General features: G+C 43.7%; 1 protein-coding gene across 3 annotated transcripts; it reads right to left on the bottom strand.

The window, feature by feature from the left end:
* Window positions 1–537: 537 nt before the first annotated feature.
* IL18 (interleukin 18) lies at window positions 538–27,256 on the bottom strand. 3 transcript variants are annotated; one of them, XM_029572255.1, is made up of 5 exons: window positions 27,193–27,256; window positions 26,214–26,343; window positions 17,273–17,431; window positions 3,213–3,346; window positions 538–809 (listed from the first exon to the last, which is right to left on the bottom strand). In XM_029572255.1, the coding sequence occupies exons 2-5, from the start codon at window positions 26,254–26,256 to the stop codon at window positions 588–590; spliced, it is 558 nt and encodes a 185-aa protein (XP_029428115.1). In that variant the 5' UTR covers window positions 26,257–26,343; window positions 27,193–27,256; the 3' UTR covers window positions 538–587. The 3 variants fall into 3 exon arrangements, with proteins under 3 accessions (XP_029428115.1, XP_029428116.1, XP_029428117.1); XM_029572257.1 differs by lacking the exon at window positions 538–809 and adding an exon at window positions 1,844–2,047; XM_029572256.1 differs by lacking the exon at window positions 27,193–27,256 and having other exon boundaries at window positions 26,214–27,008.

The following is a 27,256-nucleotide window of genomic DNA, read 5'->3' as shown; positions in this document are numbered from 1 at the left end:
TCCATCCAATGGACAAAAATCACAGGCTTACATCGCTTGCTGCTTCTTTCTAGGGCTGAGTGTTATCTTGGTCATTACAGCTGTAATGACCAAGATAAAATTCTGTCCCACTGGCTTATCTCCATCCCTTAGCTTTATATAAGGCACAGGTACAGGTACAATGAATTGTAAAAATGAATTGTACCACCCTCTGCAATTCTTATCAGTCACCTTTAGAAAAATAATTTAATTCACTACTGTTATGTAATGTAGCTTTAAACTGTAATACATGTTTAATTTTCCAAATTAATAAAGAACATCCAAATGTCAATTTTATTACCATTACTGGCATTAGAGGCATGGGTACTTGCCAGGCACTTGTGACCTGTATTGGCCACTGTTGGAAACAGGATGCTGGGCTTGACGGACCCTTGGTCTGACCCAGTATGGCAGCTTCTTATGTTCCTATAAATGTCATTAACATACATAGTGCAGTAGACAGTAAAGCTAGGACATAAAAGGAAATGAGACAGCATTATTTATACCAAGTAAACAAAATAGGATGCAAAGAATGTATCTATTTATTTAAGCACTGGGGTCACAACTGGTTAAACATAGATGACTTGCATTCGGAGCTCTTCATCCACTTCACCCCGGCTTTTCCTTAATATCATTTTTTTCTGTCCATTTTCCTGCTCAGAGGCTAAGTAGTATCCAGCTAGAAATGAGGATTCAAAACTGAATGCTTCCGTGTCCCCTTCACGGAAGTCTTTCTGATAGAAAATATATTCACTTCTGTCTCCTGGAATGGACAACAGAGCATTCCCTTCCTGTGGGGAGAGAGAACGGATTATTCAAAGGTAAAATCCCTCTAGATCATTGATGGGTGATGCTAAGAAGCGGGGGTGCACGACACCAGTCCGCAGGGGCCACGACGGCTACTTTTCAAGAGATCTACAAAGAATATTAAGGATAAATGTTTGGGCTAAGAGTCAGGTTAATATCTGAATACTGAAAGCCAGACAAGGATCAGGTGTCTCCATGTCTTGAAGGAAAAGCAACGTGAATCCTGGTTTTGCTGCTTGGCATGTCTGGATTTCCATATTTAGTTTCTCTAAGAAATCCAGAGATACCATGGAGACAAAACCAGGACTGGCTCGGCCTGTTTTTGGTGACCTGGAGCCTTCTGTTAGGCCTAGCTGAGGAGAATTTCCGAGCGGCCATATTTAAAGTGACTTTCCATTCTTTACTATTCCAGTGATGCCTCGGGCTGAATTCGTTCTACAGGAGGATGGCCACAGTGAAGCAGAGTAAACCCCAGTGCATTATGGGGTAACTATCTATAGGGAAGGGGGGCTTCCAGTCGCTTTAAAATAAATAAATACAAATAGTTTGCTACATTGGAACCACCTTACTTTTCCTTTTAAAGGAAAAGAGGGAACCATGAAAAGAAGAAGCATGTTATAATGTTGCCCAGTGAAATGGTTTCTGTATTGCACCAATAAGTAGGAAATATATAGCTCCATGGTAAGGGAAATAAGCTGAGCCAATCCTGGTTTCACCCCAGAGCATGCAGGAAATGAGTTCTTTTTTTATTGTCATTTTATAGTCCCTCCATGCATGCACTAGGGTAAAACCAGCCTCCCTGTTCCCTTCAGTTTAGAGATACATGATCACCCTATCCGTAAGGCAGGGGTGCTCAAACCGTCCTTGGGGGCCTCCCAGCCAGTTGGATTTTCAGGATTTCCCTAATGAATATGCAAGAGAAATATTTGCATACATAGGAGATAGTGCATGCAAATAAATTTCATGCATTTTTAATTGAGAGATCCTGAAAACCTGGGGGTGGGGAGTGCCCAAGGACATTTGAGCACCCCTGCTATAAGGCCCTCTCATGTATGCATCTTTGCTCTTTTGTTACATGGGACTCACTGGTCTGCTTGAGGCAACAGGGTGCATGGTTGTGATCTTCCTTTAGTGGCAGGAAGGAAGGAGTGTAGCTGATGCAAAATGAGTGATTCTCCCTCTTAGCCAACAGGAGGTGCTGCAGTTGTGAGACCAGGTATTTCTAGGCCAAGGAAGAAAACCATTTTTTAAATTTAGTATGATTGCTGCTTTCAATGTATGATGACCCATTGTATTACCGCAGAAGATACAAATGGAGCATCATTTGTTCAGTGACACCAGGATGAGGCAGATAGCAGGGTTTGAGCTGCAGGCCCTGTAGGGAAGCCTAGTGTTGGATGGGAATCAGTTAATAATAATTGCATCTTAGGATAGATGACAGAACTTGCACTATAATTTTCAGCTAATAAAAGAAGAGAATAGAAAAGAAAACTGCAAATATAATAGTGCAAGGTTGTTTAAAGAACAATGTACTGCTACTTAAATCTTTCCTAAATATTGTACATTTCTTGTGAGAACTCGATATGAGCTTCACAGAATGATGCAGACATCTGCTGGGAGTCACCCATAGCAAGGGAAAATTAGTTTGTTGTCCTCTTATTCACACCAGTGCAAGTGTGACTCAGCATGACCTTGACTGACCATTGGCCAATCAGACCGCAAGGTAAAAATGTGCAACATATATAGCAGAGGTCTTCAATCCGGTCCTTGGAGATCCTCCAACCAGTCAGGTTTTCAGGATGTCCACAATAAATAGGCATGAGATATATGTGCATACAGTGGAGGCAGTGCAACATGGAAATATATCTCATGTACAGTCACTGTGGATATCCTGAAAACCCAACTCGTCAGGACAAGGCTGACCTTAGGGGTGTGTGGGGTTCAAGACAAATCAGCTGTGTTGGGGTCCTGGGATGCTGACACATCCATCCCCAAGCTGACAAGAAATTATAATGCTGGGAGTGGAGCTACCTTGGTGGCACGGAGCCCCCCTTGAATGCGGGGTCTGGAGCAATTACCTCTATCCGTCCCCAAGGACCAGATTGAGGATCACTGCTTTGTGGCCATTCTCCACAGTGATGTCGTAGATCAGGGCTTCTCAGACACCTCCTGGAGTCCCCATAGGAGAAATAAATTTGCATATGTGGGGGTCGCCTGTACTTGCAGAATTATCGCATGCATATTCATTATGGATATTCTGAAGACCTAATTTCAGGAAGCTCTGTCTTAGACTAAGGAGACTTTAGAAGGGGTTACAGAAACCATTCGAGCAAGCAGCAGCCTTGCTTGGATCAGAGAGCTAAGTACATTTGAATCTCAGTAATCACCTTCAGTTGCAGTGTTTTTTCACTTGTGCAGTAAATGAGGTAGCTCTTCCGGCCCTTCTGAACTGTAAGTGCTACAGATATGCCTTCTCTGGGACCAGTGTCTCTGTACTCGTGTAGCTTGATGCTGCAGTCATCTGTAGAGCAAAAATAAAAACAGAACCCAATGTTAAGTGCAAACTAAAGCTTTGGCCTGAAAAAAAAACTACCAGGTTACTGATTCTGAGATTTCTCAGGGGACTCTTGCAAAATATAACACTGAGAGCTACAGCTGGGAGGACAGCAGAGTTAGGAGGGGACCAGTGACACAAATGTTTGAAGATAAGACAGTTTGGAGCCTCCATGATGATAGATCAGGGGTAGGCAAATCAATCCTCAAGTGCCAGAAGCCAATTGGGTTTTCATGATATTCACAATGAATTTGCATGCAAATGCATCTGAGAAATATTCCATGTGGATAACTTGAAAACCCAAGTAGCTTGTGGAACTCATGGACCAGAGTTGTCTACCTGTGCTATAAATATCTCAGTCAGTTAGATTAGTTATGAGCGCATTATCCTTTGATATAGGATTGACTAGGACAAGGATGGGCAACTCCAGTCCTCGAGTGCCACAAACAGGTCTGGTTTTCAGTATACGCACAATGAATATGCATGAGGTACATTTGCATAGAATGGAGGCACCACATGCAAATATAACTCATACATATTCATTGTAAAAATCCTGAAAACCAGCCCTATCTGTGGCACTCCTGGGCTAGGATAATGCATTGCTGGCTCTTCTACCTGCTAGGCTTCAAAACATTGGGGCTTACTGTCCCCGGAAGTAGGGATATGGGTGTACATGGTGGAGGGCTGAGGGTGGTTTAGGGGAAGGATTGAGTGTGGACAGGAAGCTGTGCAAGAGGGCTCATCTTCTGTAAAACTAGATATATAGAGGTATTTCATTTCTAGTAAGGCTGCACAGACCTAATCTGCTACTTTACTTAAAAGAAGCCATTCTATTTTTTGTTCCCTAATAAGATGTAGGTGTAATTAAAGGATCAAAAAGGGTATGTAACACTCTAATTGTCTTCTGGCTACATGCTGTGGTTTTCAGCCTTGGGCTTTGGTCAGGGAGAATAAAATTGAAAATGGGGCTTCCAAAGTCTATCCTATGGACCCCACAACCTGTTGGGTTTTCCAGATATCCCAAATGACTGCCTGAGATACATTTGCATATATTGCATCTCCAGTGTATGTTGTATATCTCATGCATATTCATTCTGGATATTCTGAGAACCCGACAGGATATGTTTGGGAAGCCATAAGTTAGAATGTGGTGTTAATAGGAGGCATCGATGCTGTCTGAATTCTGGGGCTTCCCAGACTCCCAGTTAGGGTGACCAGCTGGCCCTGTGGGGTGCAGTCCTGGTTTAACTCCATTGCATGCAAAGACTCCTAGCCCTGCTTTTATTAGGGAAATCTGATGTATCTTAGACCGATGAATGACCGATCCATCCCTTCCCCTCCTTAATGGAAAGGATCAGTCTTGATGGAGATTTATATTTCCCTTTATGCAAGATCTAAAAAGACATTGATGTAACCTAGGAGTGCCACAAGCCGGTCAGGTTTTCGGGATACCCCCCGCTGCACTAACCACTAGGCTACTCCTCCACTCCAACATAATCTGAAAGAGTTAGGAATAAACAGAAGAGCTAGGAATAAACAGAACACATTATTTAGTCTCCCCTGGTCAACGAAAGCATCCACCAAACCGGCAGACATCGCAAGATATCATTCTGGATGGAGGTGGGACTGCGCCGTTGTCCAGAACATTTTCCCTCAGGCCAAGGGTGAATCCCAGGTCAAACGCTGCTTCCTGATATTAGAGATAAACATTTTGGCAAGAGCCAAGAGGAGTTTGATCAGGAGGTCCCTTACTCTGAGATCTGGATGGAGAAAGTGTGCCACAAAAATAAAAAGGTGTGGGGGGTGGAGAGAAATAAAGCTACGACTGCAGCAACAGATTTTTTTATTAAAAGAAGTCAAATTTAGGGCAGGGCCGGCATGTCCTGTTAGGCGAACTAGGCGGTCGCTTTGGGCACTGACTATTAGGCGCCGCCGAAGAGCAGCCATGTGGGGGTGGGAGCGGAGCCTATCCCGCTTGCGGCAAAGAGGAGTAGAGATTCGGTGGACTGCGAGCGGTGCCCATCCTGCTCACGGCCCAGAGAAGCACACACTTGGGCGGGAATGAGGCAGGAGTCAGGGCCGAGACCAGGGGGGCAGGCACGACTGGGAGGAGGCAGGCGCAAGGCAGAAGGTTCACCTAAGGCATCGACCCTGATTTAGGGGCCGATGCAATAAAAAGCAGGCTGAAAACAGGCGCTAGTACCGAGCGCTCGTTGCCTTAATGTGCATGCAGCCACATCCCCTGGACGCCCGATGCAATATTTAAATGAGAGGCAGCATTGAAAAGGGCGGGCTAAAGGAGAATTGTGTGTCTGCAGCGCTCAATAGTCTATTGCAATGGGCGCTCAGTATGAGCATCTGTTTTCATCCTGCTTCTTTTTTTTTTGTTATAATTCACTTCAGCAACCTCAGCAAAATATTAGGCCGCCCCTTGCTGTGGACATCTAAATTGTGCGGCCACAAGAAAAGTGGATTTCTTTTCATCAAGTCAAAATATACAATTATTTTTCTCCACCGCAAGCAGTAAATTAAAGTGTCACAACGATACTAAGGGGGAGGAGACGCTTATCACAACACAGAAAACCTTTTTTTTTTTTTTTACTTTTTTTCCTGAGCCCTTGCCTGCAAGTTGATTTTACTCCACCTCTGAGGCTGGAGTTACATTTTTCACTTTAAAATGTGTGTGGTGAGCGCCCAACGCCTTCCTGCATAGGGGGGTAATAGCTAATGCCCTCATCCACATGGAATTTACATCTGATGGGTGCTATCGGGTACCCATTTGTTAGGGCACACATTTTGGATGTGCTCATCTCCTTACTGCCTCGGGTGCTAGTCTAGCGTATCTAAAACGTGTGTCCAAACCTAGACCCGTGTGCTATGCTGGGTGCACTTTATTGCATCGGCTCCTCTACTCCTGTCCGTAGGCTGCCCTCTTCCCCGTTGCTTTGGCTTTCATTTTACTAAAAGGTCCAGGCAAAACCAAGAACAAGTGAGGGCCCCTTTAATGTATGAAGACTTTTTTTTTTAATTAAGCAAAGGTTAAAAAGAAAAAAAAAATGTCATTGCTCCTAAAGCTGAATTAAAAAACACAAGGTACAATGCAAAGGGGAATTAATTAATATAAGACTAGCCCAGGGTTTCCCCAACCCTCTCCTGGAGGTAAACAGTTTTGATCTGGTTTTCAGGATAAGCCATAATGAATATGCAGGAGATTGATGTCAATTCACTTGGTGTACAAGGTAGGCAAATCCGTCTCATGCATATTTAGTGTGACTAGCCCAAAAGCCAGACCATTGGTTGGGAAACACTAGCCCAGACTATCACGATTCTCTTTAGCGGGAGTTGCCTAAGACCGGCATCAGATGTTTGCAGTTGCTGCAAAATACAACAGCTGGGTGCAAAGAAAGCTGGTCATGTCACCCCAATTCTGTAGAATCTTCACTGGATTCTTGTTGATGTGAGATATAAATTTAAGATTTTATATTGTTTTTTAAATGCCTTCATATGGGGGGCGGGATCAAACAGCACTGGGCTACTTAGATCTTTTCAGTAAGGACTTTTGAGGATGCTCTCAGTAATACCTATCGGGCCGATGCAATATCGGCCTGGAGAAAACAGGTGATCATGATTGAGCGTCCGCTCTCCTAACACGCGCAGATCAACCTCTCCTGCACAGCCACAGGTCAGGAAAATGGATGCTCGTTAATTCAGCGTCCCTTTTCCTAACCTAACTGCCTGCACACTTTAAAAAAAAAAACATTTTTTTTTAAACATTCTCCTTTTTGTTCCTCTGACTTAAAATCACCGCAATATTAAGTCAGAGGAAGTACAGAAATGCAGTGCTCCGGGCGTTATTGTAGTAGTGGTTTGTTTTTTTTACTTGAAGTGTTTAAGAGCCAAGCAATGGTCTAATACAGGTCAAGATAATAATGTAATACAACATTTCGACCAAAGCAGACAGGAAAATATTTTACCATTTTTCAGTGTTCCAAATTGAAAACCCAATTCCCCTTCCTCCCCACGCCACTTCCTGGCAATCTCATAAGCGACCAGCCATATACTGAAAGTAAATCTAAGGGCAATCAAGATTCACCATCTTCACTAGTTTCTTACCCCACTCCTCAAAGGTCTCCATAAAGAATGAAAAAGTGAAATAGTATCGCTCTGCAACACTGTGCCAAATACTGTTATGTAACGACAATATGTTCGGAGCATCTTCAATCTTTCAAAACAGAGCAATTTCACACGCAGCAGCCATTAAAATTTGTCTGGCTAACTTGCCTAATTTAATAAATGTAACAGGAATTGTCGTACAAAAAAATAAATAATTTTGAATCCCAGGGCAAATTAGCCCCGGCTATTTCATACACAAGACCTTGAACCTTCTTCCAATAGGACATAATCAGCAGACATTCCCACCAAACATGTGACATAGAATCCATTTGTCCACGTTTATGCTGATACTGATCGCCGGCTTGAGGAAATGTTCCACTCAGCCTCTAGGGAACTGGGATGAAGTAGGGGCTTCACATGCATGAGCAGCCTGGAGAGAAAGAGAGAACTGTTAGGGGCTCCAGAAGGCAGCGGAAGCTATGAAGGGAGGACCAGGGGAAACACTGCTTCAAGGGGGAAAGAAGACGTAAACTGAAGTTGGCTTAAGGGATTGTAAAGCCAGAAGGAACAGGAAGCACAGGGCAGCTGGGAAATGCAGTTTGGAGACCCAAGGCAGGGAATGAATTAGTATCAAGGTAGCAGCCCTGGAAAGGCGCGTTACTGATTGGGAGACACAGCTATCTACAGGGATTTGCCAACCTATCTTACTGGGGTAGTCCTGGTGTCTCAGAAAAGGAACTGGAAACAAATACAAGTGTGAAGTGAACACTGATATCTGGAATAAAGCTGTTTTTACTACAAGTGGCTGGCTCTGAACAGTGTGTTGCAGAAAATGTCAGTGGGTCGTACAGGGCCTAGGCAGCGATTGTCACAGGAACCAAATACCATCTAAAGTAGATTTTAAGGTGTTTTCCAAAATATTAGCAGAGAGAGAGGATTTAGATACACTTTCCCTATTGATATCCCAATCCCTAAATAACATTATTAGGCTCTCTTTCCCATGATAATTCATGCTTCATTTTACCACATATGGATACAATAAGCATGTTTTCAAGTTTAGAGATTATCCCTTTGGATTTATGTTTTTGAAAATCTAGACTTTCAATACCGGTCCTACTCCTAGCTATGCAATTGTTTATTTCTTTTTGGTCTACGAAATGTTGTATCTGCGGGAAACTGGAGTAACTTCCACTCCTAAATACTGTGTATACTCTGCAGCCCATTTAAACAGAAAGCGTTGCATAAATTAGCACCCTGCAGTGCCTTTACAATTTACATTAATATTTTACCCTTGCCAGAAAACAAGGGTAAAAGACAAGCCTTTCCCGCGACACTAAGACGGACTCCCGAAGCAGTTAACGGGCAACTCTTGTTGTTACTACATCAAATTTTCTTTCCCTTCCTGATCCCTGTGGCCTCCCCCCCCTTTTTTTACCCTGTTCCTATTCAAGATCCGTACTACATGCGGAGATAGTCTGTAATCTAGTTTCTTCTCATGTGGTTTCCTTCTACATTGTTTTTGATCAGCCCTTGTTATACGTTATGTCACACACCCCTGTTATACTTTATTCTCTCATCTATATTTTATATTTAATTGATGTAAAGACACTTGTTATTTGTAATTTTTCCAATTTTGGTTCGATGTAAACCGGTGTGATAAGAACCTTCGTCTTGAATGTCGGTATAGTAAAAAGATGTAAATAAATAAATAAATAAATATTCCAAACCACCACTTTGCCCATGTTAACCTTCAATCCAGCCACTTTTCCGAAACTGCTCCACTCTTGTGATGAAATTGGAAGAGATAATAGCAGATTCACCACAGTAAATATAATATTGTCAGCACACAATGCCATATTTAATATCTGTCATATCTTATCTGCCGTCTGTTCCATTGTCAACGCAAATAACAGAGGAGAGAATGGACACACCTCTCGTTCCCCTATATAGGGGCAAAGAGTTAGCATAGCCCCCGTTTATTTTTACACATGCTAATTTATTTTTACACATAGCTAATTTAATCCATATGAGGAAGTTATCATAGAATCACAGAAACATGAAGGCAGAAAAAAGACCGTATGGCCCATCTAGTCTGCCCACCCACCCAATTAATTTAGTTTAATAATACCTTCCATTCCCTCAGAGATCCTCTGTATTTATCCCAGGCTTTCTTGAATTCAGATCCTGTTTTTGTCTCCACCACCTTCGTTCCGTGCATCCAATATTTCCTAAGATTACTCCTGAGTTTACCCTCTTTTCAGCATCCATAGACAGCAAGAGCATCGGAAAGTTATATTTTTTGTGCTACCTGAATAAGATTAAGCAATCTATGGCTGTTATCTGAAGCTTGTCTGCCTGGAATGAAACTGATCTTCATGGACCAAGTCTGAGCCACCCCCACTAATCTACTAGCCAGAGTTCTTGCTAAAATGTTTATCTCTCTATTTAACAAGGTGAGCTGCCTATTTGTCCTTACCCTCTGTATGTGAGACAGTTATATCCACTAGCTTCACAGAAGGAGGAACAAACCCCCTCCAAGCTTTCGTATGACGCACATGTCGATTTCACAAGCAGTTTACCGAATCTTTTATTCAACCTAGCAGGGAACACAGGAATAACCTGGGGGCTGGCAGTTGTCTGGCTTTAAGTTCCTTATTCCTTGCAAAATCTCCAGTGCCAGAACCTCTGCATTCAATCATAATTGAATGTCAGCCGTTAACACCGGCATCTGAACGTTAGAGAGAGCGCTGGCTATTTCGACATCTAAGATATTTGAATCGGCCGAGTGTAAGTCTTGGTAAAACTGAGAAAATCTCCTTGCAACAGTAGCTTGATCAGAGAGAATATCGCCTTCTCTGTCCCTAACTTGTAAAATGTAATTCTGGACAATTTTTTTTTTTAAATTTAAGCGCAAGCAGTTTTCTGGCTTTATTACTTTGCTCATAATAAAATCTAAACTAAAATTAATTAGACCCCTGAATGTAGCAACCTGCTCTCTCCAATTTGTTCAATATTTTCTTAAGAGCAGCAGTGTTTTTTTTTAGATTGCGTAAGGGTCTCTCCGGTCTCCTTACGCTGGGTAAGTTACTTTTGAAGTTATTGCAGGCAGGTGGAGCCTTTGCCTGAGTCAGATTTGTGGGCCTTCTCAGTAGCCTCAAGCAATACCATGCTTGGGGCCTGTGAACCAGGTCGCAGATCTGCCCTGGTGGGTAGGGGTCTGCATCCCGGCTTGATTTTCGGGCTTAAAGAGACTTCTTATCTGTAAGAAGGCTGGTGGGACCCCTGGACACTGCTCGGGGAGAGGGCACGAGGAATCCTCTCTCTGGGAGTCCCAGGCTAGGGAAGAGCTGACGACCTGCACCTTCTGTGAGGACAGAAGAAAAGCGGTGACCCGGTGCCAGGACCTTCTGGTGTTTTACCTCAGTTTGGGGAAGATCTGAAAGGAAGTGTTTGGCTGCCTCTCTTCCTGTCCATCAGAAGGAACAACTGGAGCTCCTTGTTACAGATTGGATCCCCCCCCCCATTAGGGAATCAGAATAAGGAGGATCAACTAACTGTGAGTGAAGAGCCATTTGAGATCATTGAGGATACCCATCAGGGGTCTTCACCGCGGGGAGAGAGAGGTTTGTGACCCTCTTTGCAGAGAGTGCATTATTACCTTTTACCGGTTTTGGAAGGGGTTTTCCTGCCCCGGAGGGTGGATGTTGCCCTGGCCCTGGTAACTGAGACACTTGCACAGATAGAGAGAGAAAAAAAAATTGTAACAAACGAGAGAGTCTGTGGTGCTGAGGACCAAGTTTTTCTTGTGCCATATTTCATCTGATTTTCCATCAGTAAAGACTTTAATTTTGAACACTAAACCAGTGTATTATTTGGCACTTGGAGCCCATACAAAAAAAGCAGAAAACACCCTTCTCCCAGGGACAAGAGAGGAACCAAAGAGTCACCCCTAGCACTCTGGGCCTTGAAGGGGAACCCCCCCCCCCCCAACAAAGAATCCAGGCCTTGGGGTTAAGAGACTGTGTTTGAGCTAGCCAGGAGTGGTTCAAGCCCCATAGAGGCAAATCTTTCATGGCCATATTGGTGTGCATTTTGCCCCCATGAATGGGGTTACAGTTGTATTTCTGGAACTTGCCTTGCTGTGCTAAACGAAAGGCAAGTAATCAACTTGGAACACGGGCACTGGAATGGGGTGGACCACAGAGACCATGGCCCAACCAAAATCTGGCACAGTCGCTGCGGGAGATCCCGGGCGGGGTCGTGCAGGCAGCAGCTGTTCTGCGGCAGGAGAAGAAGGCATGGAAGAACAGTGGTGCATTGGCCACATCCTTCATGTCCGCAGCTCTGGACGCGACTAAACTGCTTTGACCCACATGTACAGCCACGAGGCTCAAAGCGGCAGTCGGGCCAAGTGGCAGAAGAGGAAGAGGAGGACACATGGCCCAAGGCACCACTGCTCTCCTCCCCCTGCCCTAATCAGCATGAAGGGGAGAGATGTAAAGAAAGCAGGAGGGGATGGGGCAGGGGGACTCTAGAAGAAGGCAGCTCCCATAATATGGCTGACCTGAGTGATTGGCTGTGAAGTGAAACTACGCGAGTACACATGGTCTAGGCAGCCTCCGAGAATAGCTAGCCTGAATTTATGCTTGGAAGTGTTGAAGATAAAATAGGTAAGTAAGCAGGGTAAGGCAGCCCCTGAAACCTAGCTCCCTAGCTGGACTGTGTTTGTATTTGGCAACTGAACTTGAAGAAAGTGATATTGTAAATGACGAATGCGGATATCTTGATGTTTGACACTGTTAATAAAAGCACTTAAAGGAGAAAGCCTTGGGGGCAAGATGGCCGCCGAGGCATAGCCCCGCTTGAGATGCTGGAGGAAATGCTGTCAATTTCTTTCCTGAATTTCTTATACTCTGCAAACAAACTATGCCTCATACAAAGCGAAAGGGGCAACTAAGAGGTGAGAGTTCTAGCTCACCTGTAGCCGACCTCTGATAGCTTACAATCCCCAGTTTCTTCGTGGGACCTACACCCTCTACACCGGAAAGCTCCGTCGCTGAGGGAACGGCTCAGGAGCATGTGCCGTTCCCCCTTGACCTTGGATACAACTTTGAGCCCCGGATCACCGCGCAAAACCACTCACCCCGGAAGCATTGCACTACCTTGCCCTGTTGTGGAGGAGGCAGGAGCGGCCATGGTGATGGTCGGTGACGGCCGCTTCAGAGCGTGTTGAGGCTTCGGGGGAAGATAGAGAGGAATATCGGTTGGAGGAAGGAAGTCCCGGAGAGATGGAGAACCCTATGGGAGCCTCTTCACCGCTTGTTCAGGAAGCAGCTGGACTGATAACAATACAAGGTAAGCGGGTTGAGTGGGGGAGCTGTTGAGGATGAGGGAGTGAAACAGCTCAGAGCTCTTTCCATGAGTTCCCTTACAGCTAGACCTGATGATATATCTTTGGAAGGACTATGGACAATGCTGACTGAGTGCTATAGAAAGCTCTATTAAAAGCTTATCTAAAGTGACTGTGGAAATTCAAAATCAGACAATGAAAAATAACAATTTAATAACTAATTTCACTGATAAAGCACAAGATTTGGAAAGAAGAATAGTCTTAGCAGAAGCTAAGCAGAATAAATTGATTGATTCAGACTGAATAACATCAAAAAGATTAGAAATAGTTGAAAATGCTTTAAGGGCCCACAATTTACGCATATTGAATTTTCCAGTAATTAAATCAATATCACCACTGGAATTATTGAAGCTTTATATGAAGAAAAATTTGAAAATTCCTGAAGCGGCCTTCCCAGTGGTTACGAAAGCATTTTATCTACAACAAAGAATTCAGATGGAAGAACAAATTCCTTCGTTGGATCTAACAGACATATTGGAAATGTCCTCTGAACAAGAGGTCAATCAAAGGAAACCTTTGCTGGTGTCTTTCGCGTTCCTATCTGAGCGTAAGCATGTAATGCATTTATTCTTTAGAAATAGGCAAATTTGCTTTTATGGTAGTCCTATATGGATATTTCCAGACGTAATAAAAGCTATACAGACACGCAGAAAGGAATTCTTATTCATGCGACCTAATGTTCAAACATTGGGAGCAAGATTCACCCTGAAATATCCTTGTAAGGTGTGCATCAGATATTTAAATATGAATTATATATTTCAGGAACCTGAACAATAAAAAGAATTTCTGGCTGGGCGTTCCCTCACTGCTGCCTCAACAGGCCCGGTCTGAGTAAGAAAGTTTGGATGTTGTAAGCCTGGCGTGTTCATCATTATTATTGATGTATATGATGTTATTTGCTGATGAAAAATGCTCTTTCAGCCCCCTAATTGCTATTTTTTTCTTATAATATAAATGTCTGTGAATATACATGATGAACATATGTCATATTTGTAATATTTGTTTTTTTTCCTTATGAAACATTGTTTTTCTGTAAGGATGTTTTTCCTGGAAAAACTTCAAAAATTGAAAATAAAGAATTGGAAAAAAAGGAGAAAGCCTTGGCCACTTGTGTCAAACCCCCCCCCCAAATCTGGAAGGAGAATGTGTATTTGTTTTTTTGGAAGAGAGAGAGAGAGAGAGAGAGAAGTTATGGTGGTCTAAGACTTTTGGAAGTAAGCAACTTAGAGGTGAATTTCAAAAGAGGTGCTGGCGTTAAAAAGGCGAGTATCTGAGACGAGCGTGAGCAACTCATGTTTTAAAAGAGGCAAAGTGCATGCACGTATGCGAATGTGCAAGCCAACAGAATGCATGTTAAAAAAAGGGGTGGGGTGGGTGGGTGTTAGGGGCATTCTGGGATGGAGCCAACATTTACATCAATGAGTCGTTATTTTACAACCTCCCAAAGTGACGTGCGGAAGTCTTTTACCCGCGAATATTTACTGCTGCTGAATGTCTGGTTTAAGTGATTGTAAACAGCTTAAAAGTGAAAACAAATGGCTGGCTGAGGAGTCTGGGTAACATGGGGGGGGGGGGGTGGGAGACGTCAGGCTGAAGAACCAGAAGGGTGTTCCCAAGCTGCAGGTATACTGGGCTGACTGGTAATTTCCTTCTTGCCTGCATTTTACAAAATTTGAGTATATATAGTGTGAATCACACACTATATATACGCTGATGATATCCAATTAATTTTACCCATTGACGATACAATTGAGAAAACATTAAACTTAGCCAACATGTATCAAGATATCATCAAACAGCTACTAAACCAAATGGAATTAGTAATTAATATAGAGAAGACAGAATTCTTACATTTAGAGAGAAAAAATACGGAAATCAAACATAGTCCAATCACACTAAAAAACAATCAACAAATAATACTTGCAGAAAAAGTACGGAATCTAGGAGTAATAATTGACCCCGAACTAAGCTTAAAACAACACATATCTCTAAAAGTAAGAGAAGGATACGCTAAACTCATGGTCCTCAGGAGACTTAAACCACTTCTGACAACGGCCAACTTTCGATCGGTACTACAAGCATTAATATTTGCGAGCACTGATTATTGTAATGCACTTCTACTAGGTCTTCCATACACCTCACTAAGACCATTGCAGGTTCTGCAAAACTCAGCCGCAAGAGTTTTAACTGGCAAAAGTAAAAGAGATCACATCACCGAAACACTGGCTGAACTACACTGGCTTCCCATTGAACAAAGAATACAATACAAAACACTGTGCACCATACATAAGTTAATACATAACGAACATGCAGACTGGTTAAATACAGCCCTACGTGTACACATCCCTAACAGAAATCTAAGGTCAGCAAACAAAGCACTCCTAACCATTCCATCAGTCAAAACTGCAAGACTAACACAGGTACGAGAGAGAGTGCAATCACTGGCAGGACCCATATTATGGAACTCCATGCCCCTAGATTTAAGACTACAAAGAGACAGCAAAACCTTTAGAAAAAGTTTAAAAACCTGGCTCTTTAAACAAGCTTTTCAGAAAGAGAAGGGAGAATAAAAACCCAGGGACAAGCAAAGCACGATCAATATAACATCCACACACACTGCTGTATTCACTAAGGGGCAGATTTTAAAAGGAGCGCGAATAGCCTACTTTTGTTTGCGCTCCAGGCGCAAACAAAAGTACGCTGGATTTTAGTAGATACGCGCGGAGCCGCGCATATCTGCTAAAAACCTGGATCGGCGCGCGCAAGGCTATGGATTTTGTATAGCCGGCGCGCGCCGAGCCGCGCAGCCTACCCCCGTTCCCTCCGAGGCCGCTCCGAAATCGGAGTGGCCTCGGAGGGAACTTTCCTTTGCCCTCCCCTCACCTTCCCCCCCCTTCCCCTACCTAACCCACCCGCCCGGCCCTGTCTAAAACCCCCCCCTTACCTTTGTTGGGGGATTTACGCCTCCCGGAGGGAGGCGTAAATCCCCGCGCGCCAGCGGGCCTCTTGCGCGCCGGGCCGCGACCTGGGGGCGGGTACGGAGGGCGCGGCCACGCCCACGGACCGCCCCGGGCCGTAGCCACGCCCCCGTACCCCGCCCCCAAAACGCTGCCGACACGCCCCCGAAACGCCGCGACGACCGGGCCCGCCCCCGACACGCCCGACACGCCCGAGACGCGCGCGCCGGTAGGCCTATGTAAAATAGGCTTCCCCGCGCGCAGAGCCCTGCTCGCCTAAATCCGCCCAGTTTTGGGCGGATTTAGGCGAGCAGGGCTCTGAAAATCCGCCCCTAAGTGTGTAGTCTTTAAAGGACAAGTCACAATTTTAAAGTTAATTCTGTAATAAAAACTGAGATAGAGACATGGACATGATTAATTACATTTAACATTATTGATCACTAACTATGTTACCGAACCTTATGGCACTCATGTAAATGTGCAAATTACAGTATCATTAATTTTATGTGCCTTGATGTAAACCGTTGTGACGGTCACCTCCAAACGACGGTATAGAAAAGATTTAAAATAAATAAAATAAATAAATTATGCGTGTAAAGGTCGACCATTCATAAGAAAATTGCGCAAGTTCAAATGATTAAAGTTAGGAGCACAATTGGGTGCACAGAGCAGATTTGCGTCACTTATCCGGATAAATCAGTGGGGTAAAGGCCCACCTTGATTACAAAGCCATGGAGTAGTAAGGAAAGTCAGAGAGGTTCTGGCGGGTCCGCTCTTCAATAGATCTTTGTAGTCTTTCGCTAAACTTCGGAATATAAAAGCATACAAATAAATAAATAAATAGTCAGGAGTGGTTCCCTGCAACTTAAGGGTGAGTGTTTTTCCTCTTTACAGAAGAGGCAAATCGGGAGGAGGTTGACCTGAGACGCAATACGGTAACCAAGGAGGATGAAGGAGGGGAGGCAGAGGGATCCAGAGTGCGGAGGGGAGGGCAGAGTACAGGTGGCGGGAGGGACAAAGATCACTCCACTTACTTTTTCACATGCCAGCTGCCACTTCTGAAAGGTGAAAAATGCAGATCGGAGAGACAGGGCTGGGGAGGGGGCGAAGCCATTACACTGATCATAGACAAATCAGAAAGGAATACAAATTCAATGGAGCTCCAAATAAAACCGAGGAATGGTACTTCAAAGCAAACAAACGAAATGTATCAAAGCTCCAAGGTTAAATCATGTCAAATAAAAATGTTTTAAACCAAATCAGATGCTGCAGCGAACACACTTTCTTTCCTCAGAATGAGGACTTCCAAGCCCCCTGCATGCATGCTGGAGTAAAAGGCCGGACTGCCGACTCGAGTCAGTGGGTCCCCCCCTCCCGTCGGAGGTAGTAAGCACCCGGGAAGCCATTGCATACCTTGGAACCTCTGCTGCCTGGTCCGGGACTCAAATACTATGCAGCTGTCTGCAGCCTCTGGATAAACCACAAGGGTCTCATGCACCCAGTTCTTAATCAGCACTTCGCTGGACGTCTTTCCGTGTCTCTTCCAGAAGTCTGTTTCATCACACGCCGTGACTATGGATGCATGCCAAAAATAAAAAACTGTTAGCAGTTGTGAGATGGGTGTGTGAGAGAAGAGGAGATTTTGTATGAGACAAAAACCACAAAGCAATCCAAGCAAGCAAAAGAAAAAAAAACAAACAAACAAAAAACCAGTGCCCAACTATCTGGTTCATTGTCATCATTGTGAACTGAGGGGGGAGAAAAGGCGAAAGGAACAATTAGAATTAGTTCCTGAGAATTTGTTTTAAAAGAGCACAAGAAAGCAGTTCCTTACAGTGCTGCATAGTTTACAGAGCAGATGTGTTTTTATTTCTCACAGCCCACAACAGCAGGACGAGGTTCTCAGCTGAGCAGGATCCCAATATGTTTTTAGTTATTGTTATTAAGAAAGAAACAAAAGGCACAGCCGCAACTGGAGGGCAGATGGTGCCCGGGCTTTGGCGCATGGAGGTGTGAGAAGAAGTGAACATGGTACAGATATAAGGCGTTGTCCATGTTAAGGACGGGACGGCCTTCCTCGAAGTCTGCCTTAGGTCATCTTCTCGCTTTGAGTCACCTGCTCAGATTCTGTGAGGAGTCACAGCTCCATTCAGACCCTATCACCCCGATGAAAAACACATTTCAGCGCATGTCGAGTAATTTCTTTCACAGGCTGGGAAATTATTTTGCCGTCTTTTGGCCAACTGTTTTCGTTTGTACTCATAGCAATGCTCTCCTTCCCAAGAGGAGATGAGTAAGGTTATTCTAGTCACTGCTGTGAGAGACGAGAGGGGAATTCCCTTCTCATCCTACTTTCTCGTACAGTTCTAGAAGACAAACCACAAAAAAAAAATAAAAAATCTCTAGCACGTACTTTTTGAATGCTGGAAGCTGCAACCTACCCAGATCAACTCGGATTCATCTCATCTTGGTTTTGTCCTATTGCTTATATGGTGTTCTAGTTCTGATTTCCCTATGAAAATTAGGGTGACAGTTCCATGCATGCCATGGGGCAAAACCAGGACTGGATTAGCTTCTTCAGGTTGAACTGGGTGAGGTGGTAATTCTAAACCTTAGGCGTGTCTGAAAGACAGGAAACAATACTTTGAAAAGCTGAGAGAAGGTGGGAAAGAGGTCAGGAGTGCAAAAATGCCAATAGGGGAGAAAACAGCCAATTCAGTAAAGCACGGTGACAAAACTGTTATAATTCTCCTTACATAGAGTGTTCCTTAAAAACTCTACAACTGATACAGAACTCCACATCACATCTTGTTGTTGGTTATTCTCTTTGGGGTAGATTTTCAAAGGGGTACGCGCGTACCCCCGGGAAAACTACCCCAAACCCCCCCTGCGCGTGCCGAGCCTATTTTGCATAGGCTCGGCGGCACGTAAGTCCCGGGACGCGCATAAGTCCCAGGGCTTGCATGGAGGGGCGTGTCGGGGGGGGGGCGTGCTGCAAGTCCCGTGTCGGGGGGATGTGCATAAGTCCCGGGGCTTGCATGGAGGGGCGTGTCGGGGGGGGGGGGGTGCCGCAAGGGATGTGGCGTTTCGGGGGCGGCGCCGTGGGCGTGGTTTCAGCCCAGGGGCGTTCCGGGGGCATGGCCACGGCCTCCGGACCAGCCCCCGGACTGGAACTCGGAGCGCAGCAGCCAGCCCGGCCCGCGCAAAGTTACGCCTGCTTCCAGCAGGCGTAACTTTGCCGACAAAGGTAGGGGGGAGGTTTAGATAGGGCTGGGGGGTGGGTTAGGTAGGGGAAGGGAGGGGAAGGTGGGGGGAGGGCGAAGGAAAGTTCCCTCCGAGGCCGCTCCGATTTCGGAGCGGCCTCGGAGGGAACGGAGGCAGGCTGCGCGGCTCGACGCGCGCAGGCTGCCGATTTTGGGCAGCCTTGTGCGCGTCGAACCCGGATTCTAATGGATACGCGCGGCTACGTGCGTATCTATTGAAATCCCGCGTACTCTTGTTCACGCCTGGTGCGCGAACAAAAGTACGCATGTGCGCAGATTTATAAAATCTGCCTCCCCGTGCTCATATTTCGCCAGCTTTGATTCAGCTTCACTGACTCCCTATCTGCTGGCGGATCAAATATAAAGTCTTTGCATTGTTTTTTTAAATTGATTCATGGTTTATTGCCTAAATGTCCCCCCTGAACTGATACATTATTGCCCTGCTTGTACTTTAAGGTCTTCCTGGTAATCCTGTCTCATAAAATGTTACGTTTGAAAAAATCGCGGGACCAGATGTTCCAGGTTGTGGCTCCTTCTCTTTGGAATGAACATGATAATATGTGCCCAAGAAAATATTAATGCTTTTTTTTTTGTTTTTTACTTCTGCTTTTTTTTAAAACTCCCTATTTATCATTTTTAAATGGTTAACAAGTTAAACAACTTGACAAGAAATGGTACAATAGAGATCAAGTTAAAATATAAGGAAAAAAAACACAATAGGAAATATAAGATCTCAATTAGTACAATGTCAGTCTACAAAGGAGAGAGGGTCCAATGAAAAGAAATCACGGTGAACCTAGAAGATGTGGTAGACCTGATTGACAAACTGAAGAGTAGTAAATCACCTGGACCAGATGGTATACACCCCAGAGTTCTGAAGGAACTAAAAAAACGAAATTTCAGATCTATTAGTAAAAATATGTAACCTATCATTAAAATCATCCATTGTACCTGAAGACAGGAGGATAGCAAATGTAACCCCATTAAAATGGGCTCCAGGGGCGATCCGGGAAACTACAGACCGGTTAGCCTGACTTCAGTGCCAGGAAAAAGAGTGGAAATTGTTCTAAACATCAAAATCACAGAACATATAGAAAGACATGGTTTAATGGAACAAAGTCAGCATGGCTTTACCCAAGGCAAGACTTGCCTCATAAATCTGCTTCACATTTTTGAAGGAGTTAATAAACATGTGGATAAAGGTGAACCAGTAGATGTAGTTTACTTGGATTTTCAGAAGGCGTTTGACAAAGTTCCTCATGAGAGGCTTCTAGGAAAAGTAAAAAGTGATGGGATAGGTGGCGATGTCCTTTCGTGGATTACAAACTGGCTAAAAGACAGGAAACAGAGAGTAGGATTAAATGGACAATTTTCTCAGTGGAAGGGAGTGGGCAGTGGAGTGCCTCAGGGATCTGTATTGGGACCCTTACTTTTCAATATATTTATAAATGATCTGGAAAGAAATACGACGAGTGAGATAATCAAATTTGCAGATGATACAAAATTATTCAGAGTAGTTAAATCACAAGCAGATTGTGATAAATTGCAGGAAGACCTTGTGAGACTGGAAAATTAGACATCAAAATGGCAGATGACATTTAATGTGGATAAGTGCAAGGTGATGCATATAGGGAAAAATAACCCATGCTATAATTACACAATGTTGGGTTCCATATTAGGTGCTACAACCCAAGAAAGAGATCTAGGCGTCATAGTGGATAACACATTGAAATCGTCGGTTCAGTGTGCTGCGGCAGTCAAAAAAGCAAACAGAATGTTGGGAATTATTAGAAAGGGAATGGTGAATAAAACAGAAAATGTCATAATGCCTCTGTATCGCTCCATGGTGAGACTGCACCTTGAATACTGTGTTCAATTCTGGTCGCCACATCTAAAAAAAAAACAAAAAAGGAAAAAACCAAACAGTGCTAAGGGCTAGAATCTTCAAATATTCACGGAGGTTACTGGCTGGGTGTTGAGGGTGCTCTATCATTAAGGAAAACATTTAACTGAGAGGGATCAAAGAAGACATATTTAACCCTTTGAAACTTTTACAAGGAAAGTAAAGCCAAAAGGAAGCCCCCATATTCAAGGCAGCTGGATGCATCAACAAAAATTGTTTCCTCTTAGTCTGAGTTACTTTGGACACATCTGGGAACGTAGGAATCTTAAGCCCTAAGAAGGAGACATCTCTCTTCCAAAAAAAACAATTTCAGAATAAAGTCCCGATCAGAGTCCAAGGCAAAGGTTACAAGTAACACAGAAGAAATAATGGCTTAATCCATCGAGGTTTCAAGAAAAGAAGAGAGATGAGAAGAATTTGATAAACCAACATCAGCAGGAGCATCCCTCACTTGAACAGCTTTTGGATTCTCAGGAACATAGTAGGCTTTGGAGATAGGAGGAAGCAGGCTTTCCTTAACAGATAGAATTTCCATAAAGTATCTGCGTAGCATTTCCCTTGGAGTGTTAAGCCTTTTTTGTGGAAAATTAATAATCCTAATATTCCAGCAGCATACATTTTCAAGATTTTCAAGCTTGTTATGTAAATGCAGATGACCGACCGAGATTGTTTCAACAGAATTCTGCAAGGCTACCTCCTTAGTCTCGCAAGAGTCCACTTGTGATTTAATTTCAAGCAACTGAGAATGAGAGGCTTGAAATGAGTTGGATAACTACGTTGATGTTACACAAACTAGGAAACTTGATTAGAAAGATTTCCTATGGCTTCCCAGATTATGTCCAAGGTGATGTTAGAAAGCTTAACCATGGATGTAAATATTACCTCTTGGAAAATGGTCCCAGCCGTGATTGAAGCAGGAGAGGAAGAAGCAGGCAGACTTTCAGTTCCCCCAACAGACCAGCCATCAGCTCTGTGGTTCATCTCCTTCATTCGGGCACCTCCCGACGCCGAAGCAATCGGCTGAGTGTGTCATCTAAGTGCGACGGGTGCAAGGCAATCGTGTCAGTGTTACTCTCGGGGGGGGGGGGGGGGGGGGGGGGGGGGGGGGGGGGGGGGGGGGGAGGGCCGGGTTTGGAGGGACTCAACGCTGCTCCGAACATAGAGATGAATCAAGCTCTGGGGCAGCTGGCGACAGGCCACTGCTCGACAAGCTGCCCAAAGATGTCTTGACGGAGCCAAAAGGAAGATCTTGGCTCCGGAATACATGTTTGTCCATTGAACTGGTTGAAGATGGACCTTCAGATATTTGCTTTAGCCTTGCCCTTCCTCTTGCCCATATTAAAGAAGGTACATTTTTTTTAAGAAACAAAGATATTAAGGGCAGGAGGGGAATCAACAGAGCAATGTCCCTTAGTGTGCAGCCATCTTGGATTCCCTCAGACTTCCCTTTTACTTCTGCTTTTATTTTGGCATTAGAGGGTGGAATTTAGGTCCTAGGGCCTCAGGGGTAGTATATTGGTCAGGACTAAGTGCACTGTTAATTTTACTGTGTGATAGTGTCTATTTCATTTAATTGTTTTATTATATTTTGTCTGTGGTTTGGTTTTTGTACTGTTAATTTCATCTGCATTGTAACAATTTTATATGTCTGGTTGTTACCTGCTGAGTTTTGTAGATCAGTGGGCTACACATTTTTTTTTAAATAAATAACTTTTCAACAATATGTTACTGATAGGAGGAAAAAAGCAAAGATGAGATAGTAGGGCTGGTCAGGAAGAAGGAGGAGTCATACAATCGCCGCCCCCAGAATGGTGGCGCACCGGCACTGCGTGCCAATCTCTCTTCACGCCGCGGCAGGATGGGCTTTGCCGCAGCTCACAGGTCCTCTTCAGGCACAGCAGAACGAGCTGTGACGCAGCCCACAAGCCTCACTTCAAGCCCGGCTTCAACTGCTGTGCCGCGACTTTGAGGATATATTTTCGAGCCGCAGCAGCCCTTCTCGTTTTCTTTGGTGGGAATCCTTGTTTTAAAAAAAAAAACAAAACACCACGTGATGGGAGTGACTGGCCCACCGGGGGAAGCTCGATCCCCCGATAGGCCAATCCACCCCTGGGGGGCACAAGGGAAACACAGGTGAAAGGCAAGGAAGCTTTCAAGGAAAGGGAGAGTGAACCACCTGTGTCTGGGAGTATATGTGTCTGTCTGAGAAAGGAGGTTGTGTGTTTGGGAGTGTGCATGTGTGTATGAGCGAGGCGGGGTGTGTGTCTCACAGAGGAGACTTTGTTTATGTCTGGGAGTGTGTGCATATGTATGAGATAGGAGGCTATGTGTTTATGGGGGAGAGTGGAAGTGAGTGTGTGTTAGAAAGCCTTTAGTTGTGATAGAGAGCAAAAGTGCATGAGAGAGGCTGCAGTTAATGTCTTTATGAGGATAGTTCAAGTTATGTGTGGATCGACACTTGAGAGTAATCTGTAACCTCCTCCCCAAAGCATGAAGTTTAGTGATATATCCTTAGAGTCTACATCCATTACCTCTTGGACTTTATAGACTAAAGCATTTACAATTTCTAATCTGATTAAAGAGGATATTTTGTATAAAAACTCAAAGAGCAATGAACAGGTTATGTGCGATATGGAAAGGGGAAGATTATTATGTTTTGTATTGCAAGACTTTGTGTGAGCAGAAAAGAATAGACATGGGTATTGCTTGTTTTATTTTTAGGTGCATTTCGCTGGAATAAAAGTGCTTATTTATTTATATACTTTTTTATACCGTCATATAGCACAGGTCGTCACAACAGTTCACAAACATAAGAAAATAAAAAGTTGATCTGTAAAACAATATAAAAATATATTCATAACAGTAAAAATAGATAAAAACACAATAGTAAAGGATGAAAAAGATATAAAAGTCATAAACAACCAGCCTTCCTAAAGTAAGATAGAATAATAAAAAATGAAAACGTTAACATTCCCGGGCAGAGTTATTAAAACTATCTTAAAACTATTAATGCACTAGCATAAATACTATTTTTAAAACTACATTTAAAATTGAAATGTAAATGACATAAAAGCACTTCCACTGCTAGCAATTACATTCTTTATACTCTGGAGGAAGTGGTGAAGACCAAAACTGTGAAGGATTTCAAAGGGGCGAGGGATAAATACTGTGGATCAATAAAGTCTTGAGGATGTGAATGAAGAGAAGAGGCATGGGGGTGGCTTGCGGGAATGACGGCTACTACCGGGAGATGAATATCCTTATTCAATAAACATACACACGGTTAATGCGGCTCCAACATTGCTCTATGCTTCAACGGCAAGAGGAAATGTGGAAAAAGGATTTGCATCCACTTAAAAGCAGGGGAGTAGCTTGCTTGTTACAGCGGTTACTATCCCAAACCAAAAATGCCTGATACTTCACTTTCAATGCATATCCAGCATAGCTCTCTGCTTCAACGGCAGGGGGAATGAAGAAAATATGTTTTATATTCAGACATATACCAACAAGGACTGAATTACATAGTCTGGGTAAACAAATAAGCATGGGTGTAGCTTGCTTGTTATGGTGGTTACTACTCCAAATCAAGCCTGATACTTCACTTAGAATACATACCCAGTGCAGCCCACTGCTTCAACGGCAGGGGGAATTAAAGGAGGATTTATATTCAAACAACCAACAAAGACTGAATTCACAGGCTGGATAAACAAGCATGGGAGTAGCTTGCTTATTACAGCGGTTACTACCTCAAACCAATTAGCTGGATTCTTCACTCAGATGCAGCTCCAGCACTGCTATCTACAATGGTGGGGGTGGAAGGGAAATAGAACCAAAAGAGTTATTTAAAGGGACAAGAGTAACAGAAAAGTATGAAAAAAAAAAAAGTGTGAAAGCTTGCTGGGCAGACTGGATGGACCATTTGGTCTTCTTCTGCCTTCATTTCTATGTTTCTATATATGCCTGCTCAAAGAGCCAGGTTTTTAGCTGTTTTCTGAACAGTTTCAGATCACTTTGCATTCTTAAATTGATCAGGAGCGTGCGTGCCGATGGCAAGGATGGAATTGATAATAGACCTTTATTAGAGGATTGAAGATTACGTTGGGGAGTGTGAATTCTGACAGAGGTGTTTAACCATTCCGCCTGGCTGCCATGTGTAAAATACATAAGAACTTATATTCTATCCATTTGGCCATAGGTAGCCAATGTAATGCTTGTAAGATGGGAGTTACATGGTCTGATTTTTTGCAACCAGTAAGTAGTTTCACCGCCGCGTTTTGAAGTATCTGAAGCGAGCAAATCGTTGATTTTGGAAGGCCAAGCATGAAAGAATTACAATAATCGATTTCAGCAAAAAGTAGAGATTGTAAAATGGTTCTAAAATCATTATATTCTAAAAGGGGTTTGAGGCGCCTTAACATTAAAAGTTTACTAAAACCTTCTTGTACCCTTAAGGAGATATGTTTTTTTAAAATTTAGTTCAGGTTCTAACCAGATGCCTAAATCTCGTACTTTATCATTTAATTTGATTGTCAGATTTTCGATCTGCACTATTCTGTTGATATTTGAGACATCGATTTTCCTTTCGAGTAATAAAAATTCTGTTTTATCTAAATTGATAGTCTCATTTGGGTTAGTAAATGTTTAATTACATTAAGATACATGTTAGATAATTCCATGCTTGATCAATAGAATCTGGGATCGGGATGAGGATCTGGATGTCGTCTGCATAAATGTAATATATTAAGCCAAGTCCTGAGAGCAATTGACAAAGTGGAAGAAGGCATATATTAAATAAAGTTGCAGAAAGGGAAGAACCTTGTGGAACACCTGTATCAAGTGGCATAATTTCTGATTTATTAGAGTTAAAGGATACTTGGAAAATTTTATTGCTTACATATGAGGTAAACCATTTTAATTGTCATCCGTCTGTCCACATGTATGTTGAAACTTGGAAACGGCTGAATGGATTTGGCTGAAAGTTGTCATGGAATTATTATTTTGGTTTAAACTGGTGCAGAATTACTATTGCTTGACAAGATTTACTGTCGATTCTCCCCCTCCCGCTCAGACTTTTCACTAGCTTTGAAGAAAGGAAACACGCCTTTTCCTGCACTGATTGTACATTTTTCTTCCAATACAAAGAAATTTGAACTTTCAGAGAGAGAAAGAGTTTTAACATTTGACTTACATTTGTTGGAACCATCTGGACTTAGGACTGGATGCCGTCTCATTACGTCCCAGGACCAGGACTTCTTTGCCCTCAGAATCCCAAGCTGCTTTCTGGTGCACCGCAAACGGGTTGCTCAGCTTTTCTGTTCCTATTGCAAATTCAGCCCTTCAGATTCCGCGGGAAGGAAGATCTATTCTAGACAGCTCTTACTATGAAAAAAGACTGACTGAAATTTTCCACTGTTGTGCCATCTACTGGCCAAATCCCAGTTACAATGTCTTCCTGTCTACCTAGAACATTCTCTGTACCAGAGGAAACATCTTACCCATGTCTCCATCTCTTTAGGGTCCTCATGAGAGGAGTCTACAACACATGTCTGCCTTTCCAGGACAATAACGAGCACATAGCCTAGTGGGGGTGATTGGTGGTCTCCCTTTCAGTACAAAGAGTAATCCAGTCCCAGTGCCAGAATTGATAAATGCCATAGATGATGCCTGCTTTCTATGACATACTCAGGCAAAATTATTGTTGCATGTGTGAGGGGGGTCACCAAAAATGGTCCCTTACTAACTGATTTTGATATAAAGACGGATTGATTACATCCTGGAAGTTACTTAGATGAGAGCATTATAATACTTGTTGGGAGATATTGGGATACATTACTTTATAGGCAAGTTTGCATGCAATGTATTGGTCTGATAAAATAGATGATAGTTCTGATTTACAAAAACTAGCTTATTACTGTACAAGCCGTAAAGCCCGTTAAAACGGGCTACATCCCTCTGTCTCTCACCTCCCCCTCATTCTCTCTCCCCTCACTCTTCACCACCCCCCTCCCCCACCCACTCCTCTCCACCCTCCCTCTCCTCACTCAGTCCCCCCTCTCCCTCACTCCCTCCTCTCCCTCACTCCCTCCCACTCAGTCCCCCCTCTCCCTCCCACTCACTCAGTCCCCCTCTCCCTCCCTCCCTCCCACTCAGTCCCTCCCTTCACCCACCTCCATTTCCTCCCGGCGCCGTAAGCGCGACTTCCCGCAACCCTCACCCGGCTCCATTGACTCC

Source organism: Rhinatrema bivittatum, chromosome 12, assembly GCF_901001135.1.
Source record: "Rhinatrema bivittatum chromosome 12, aRhiBiv1.1, whole genome shotgun sequence".
NCBI lineage: Eukaryota > Metazoa > Chordata > Amphibia > Gymnophiona > Rhinatrematidae > Rhinatrema > Rhinatrema bivittatum.
The sequence above is the reverse complement of the archived record's forward strand: the minus strand, read 5'-3'. Positions and strand labels throughout refer to the sequence as shown.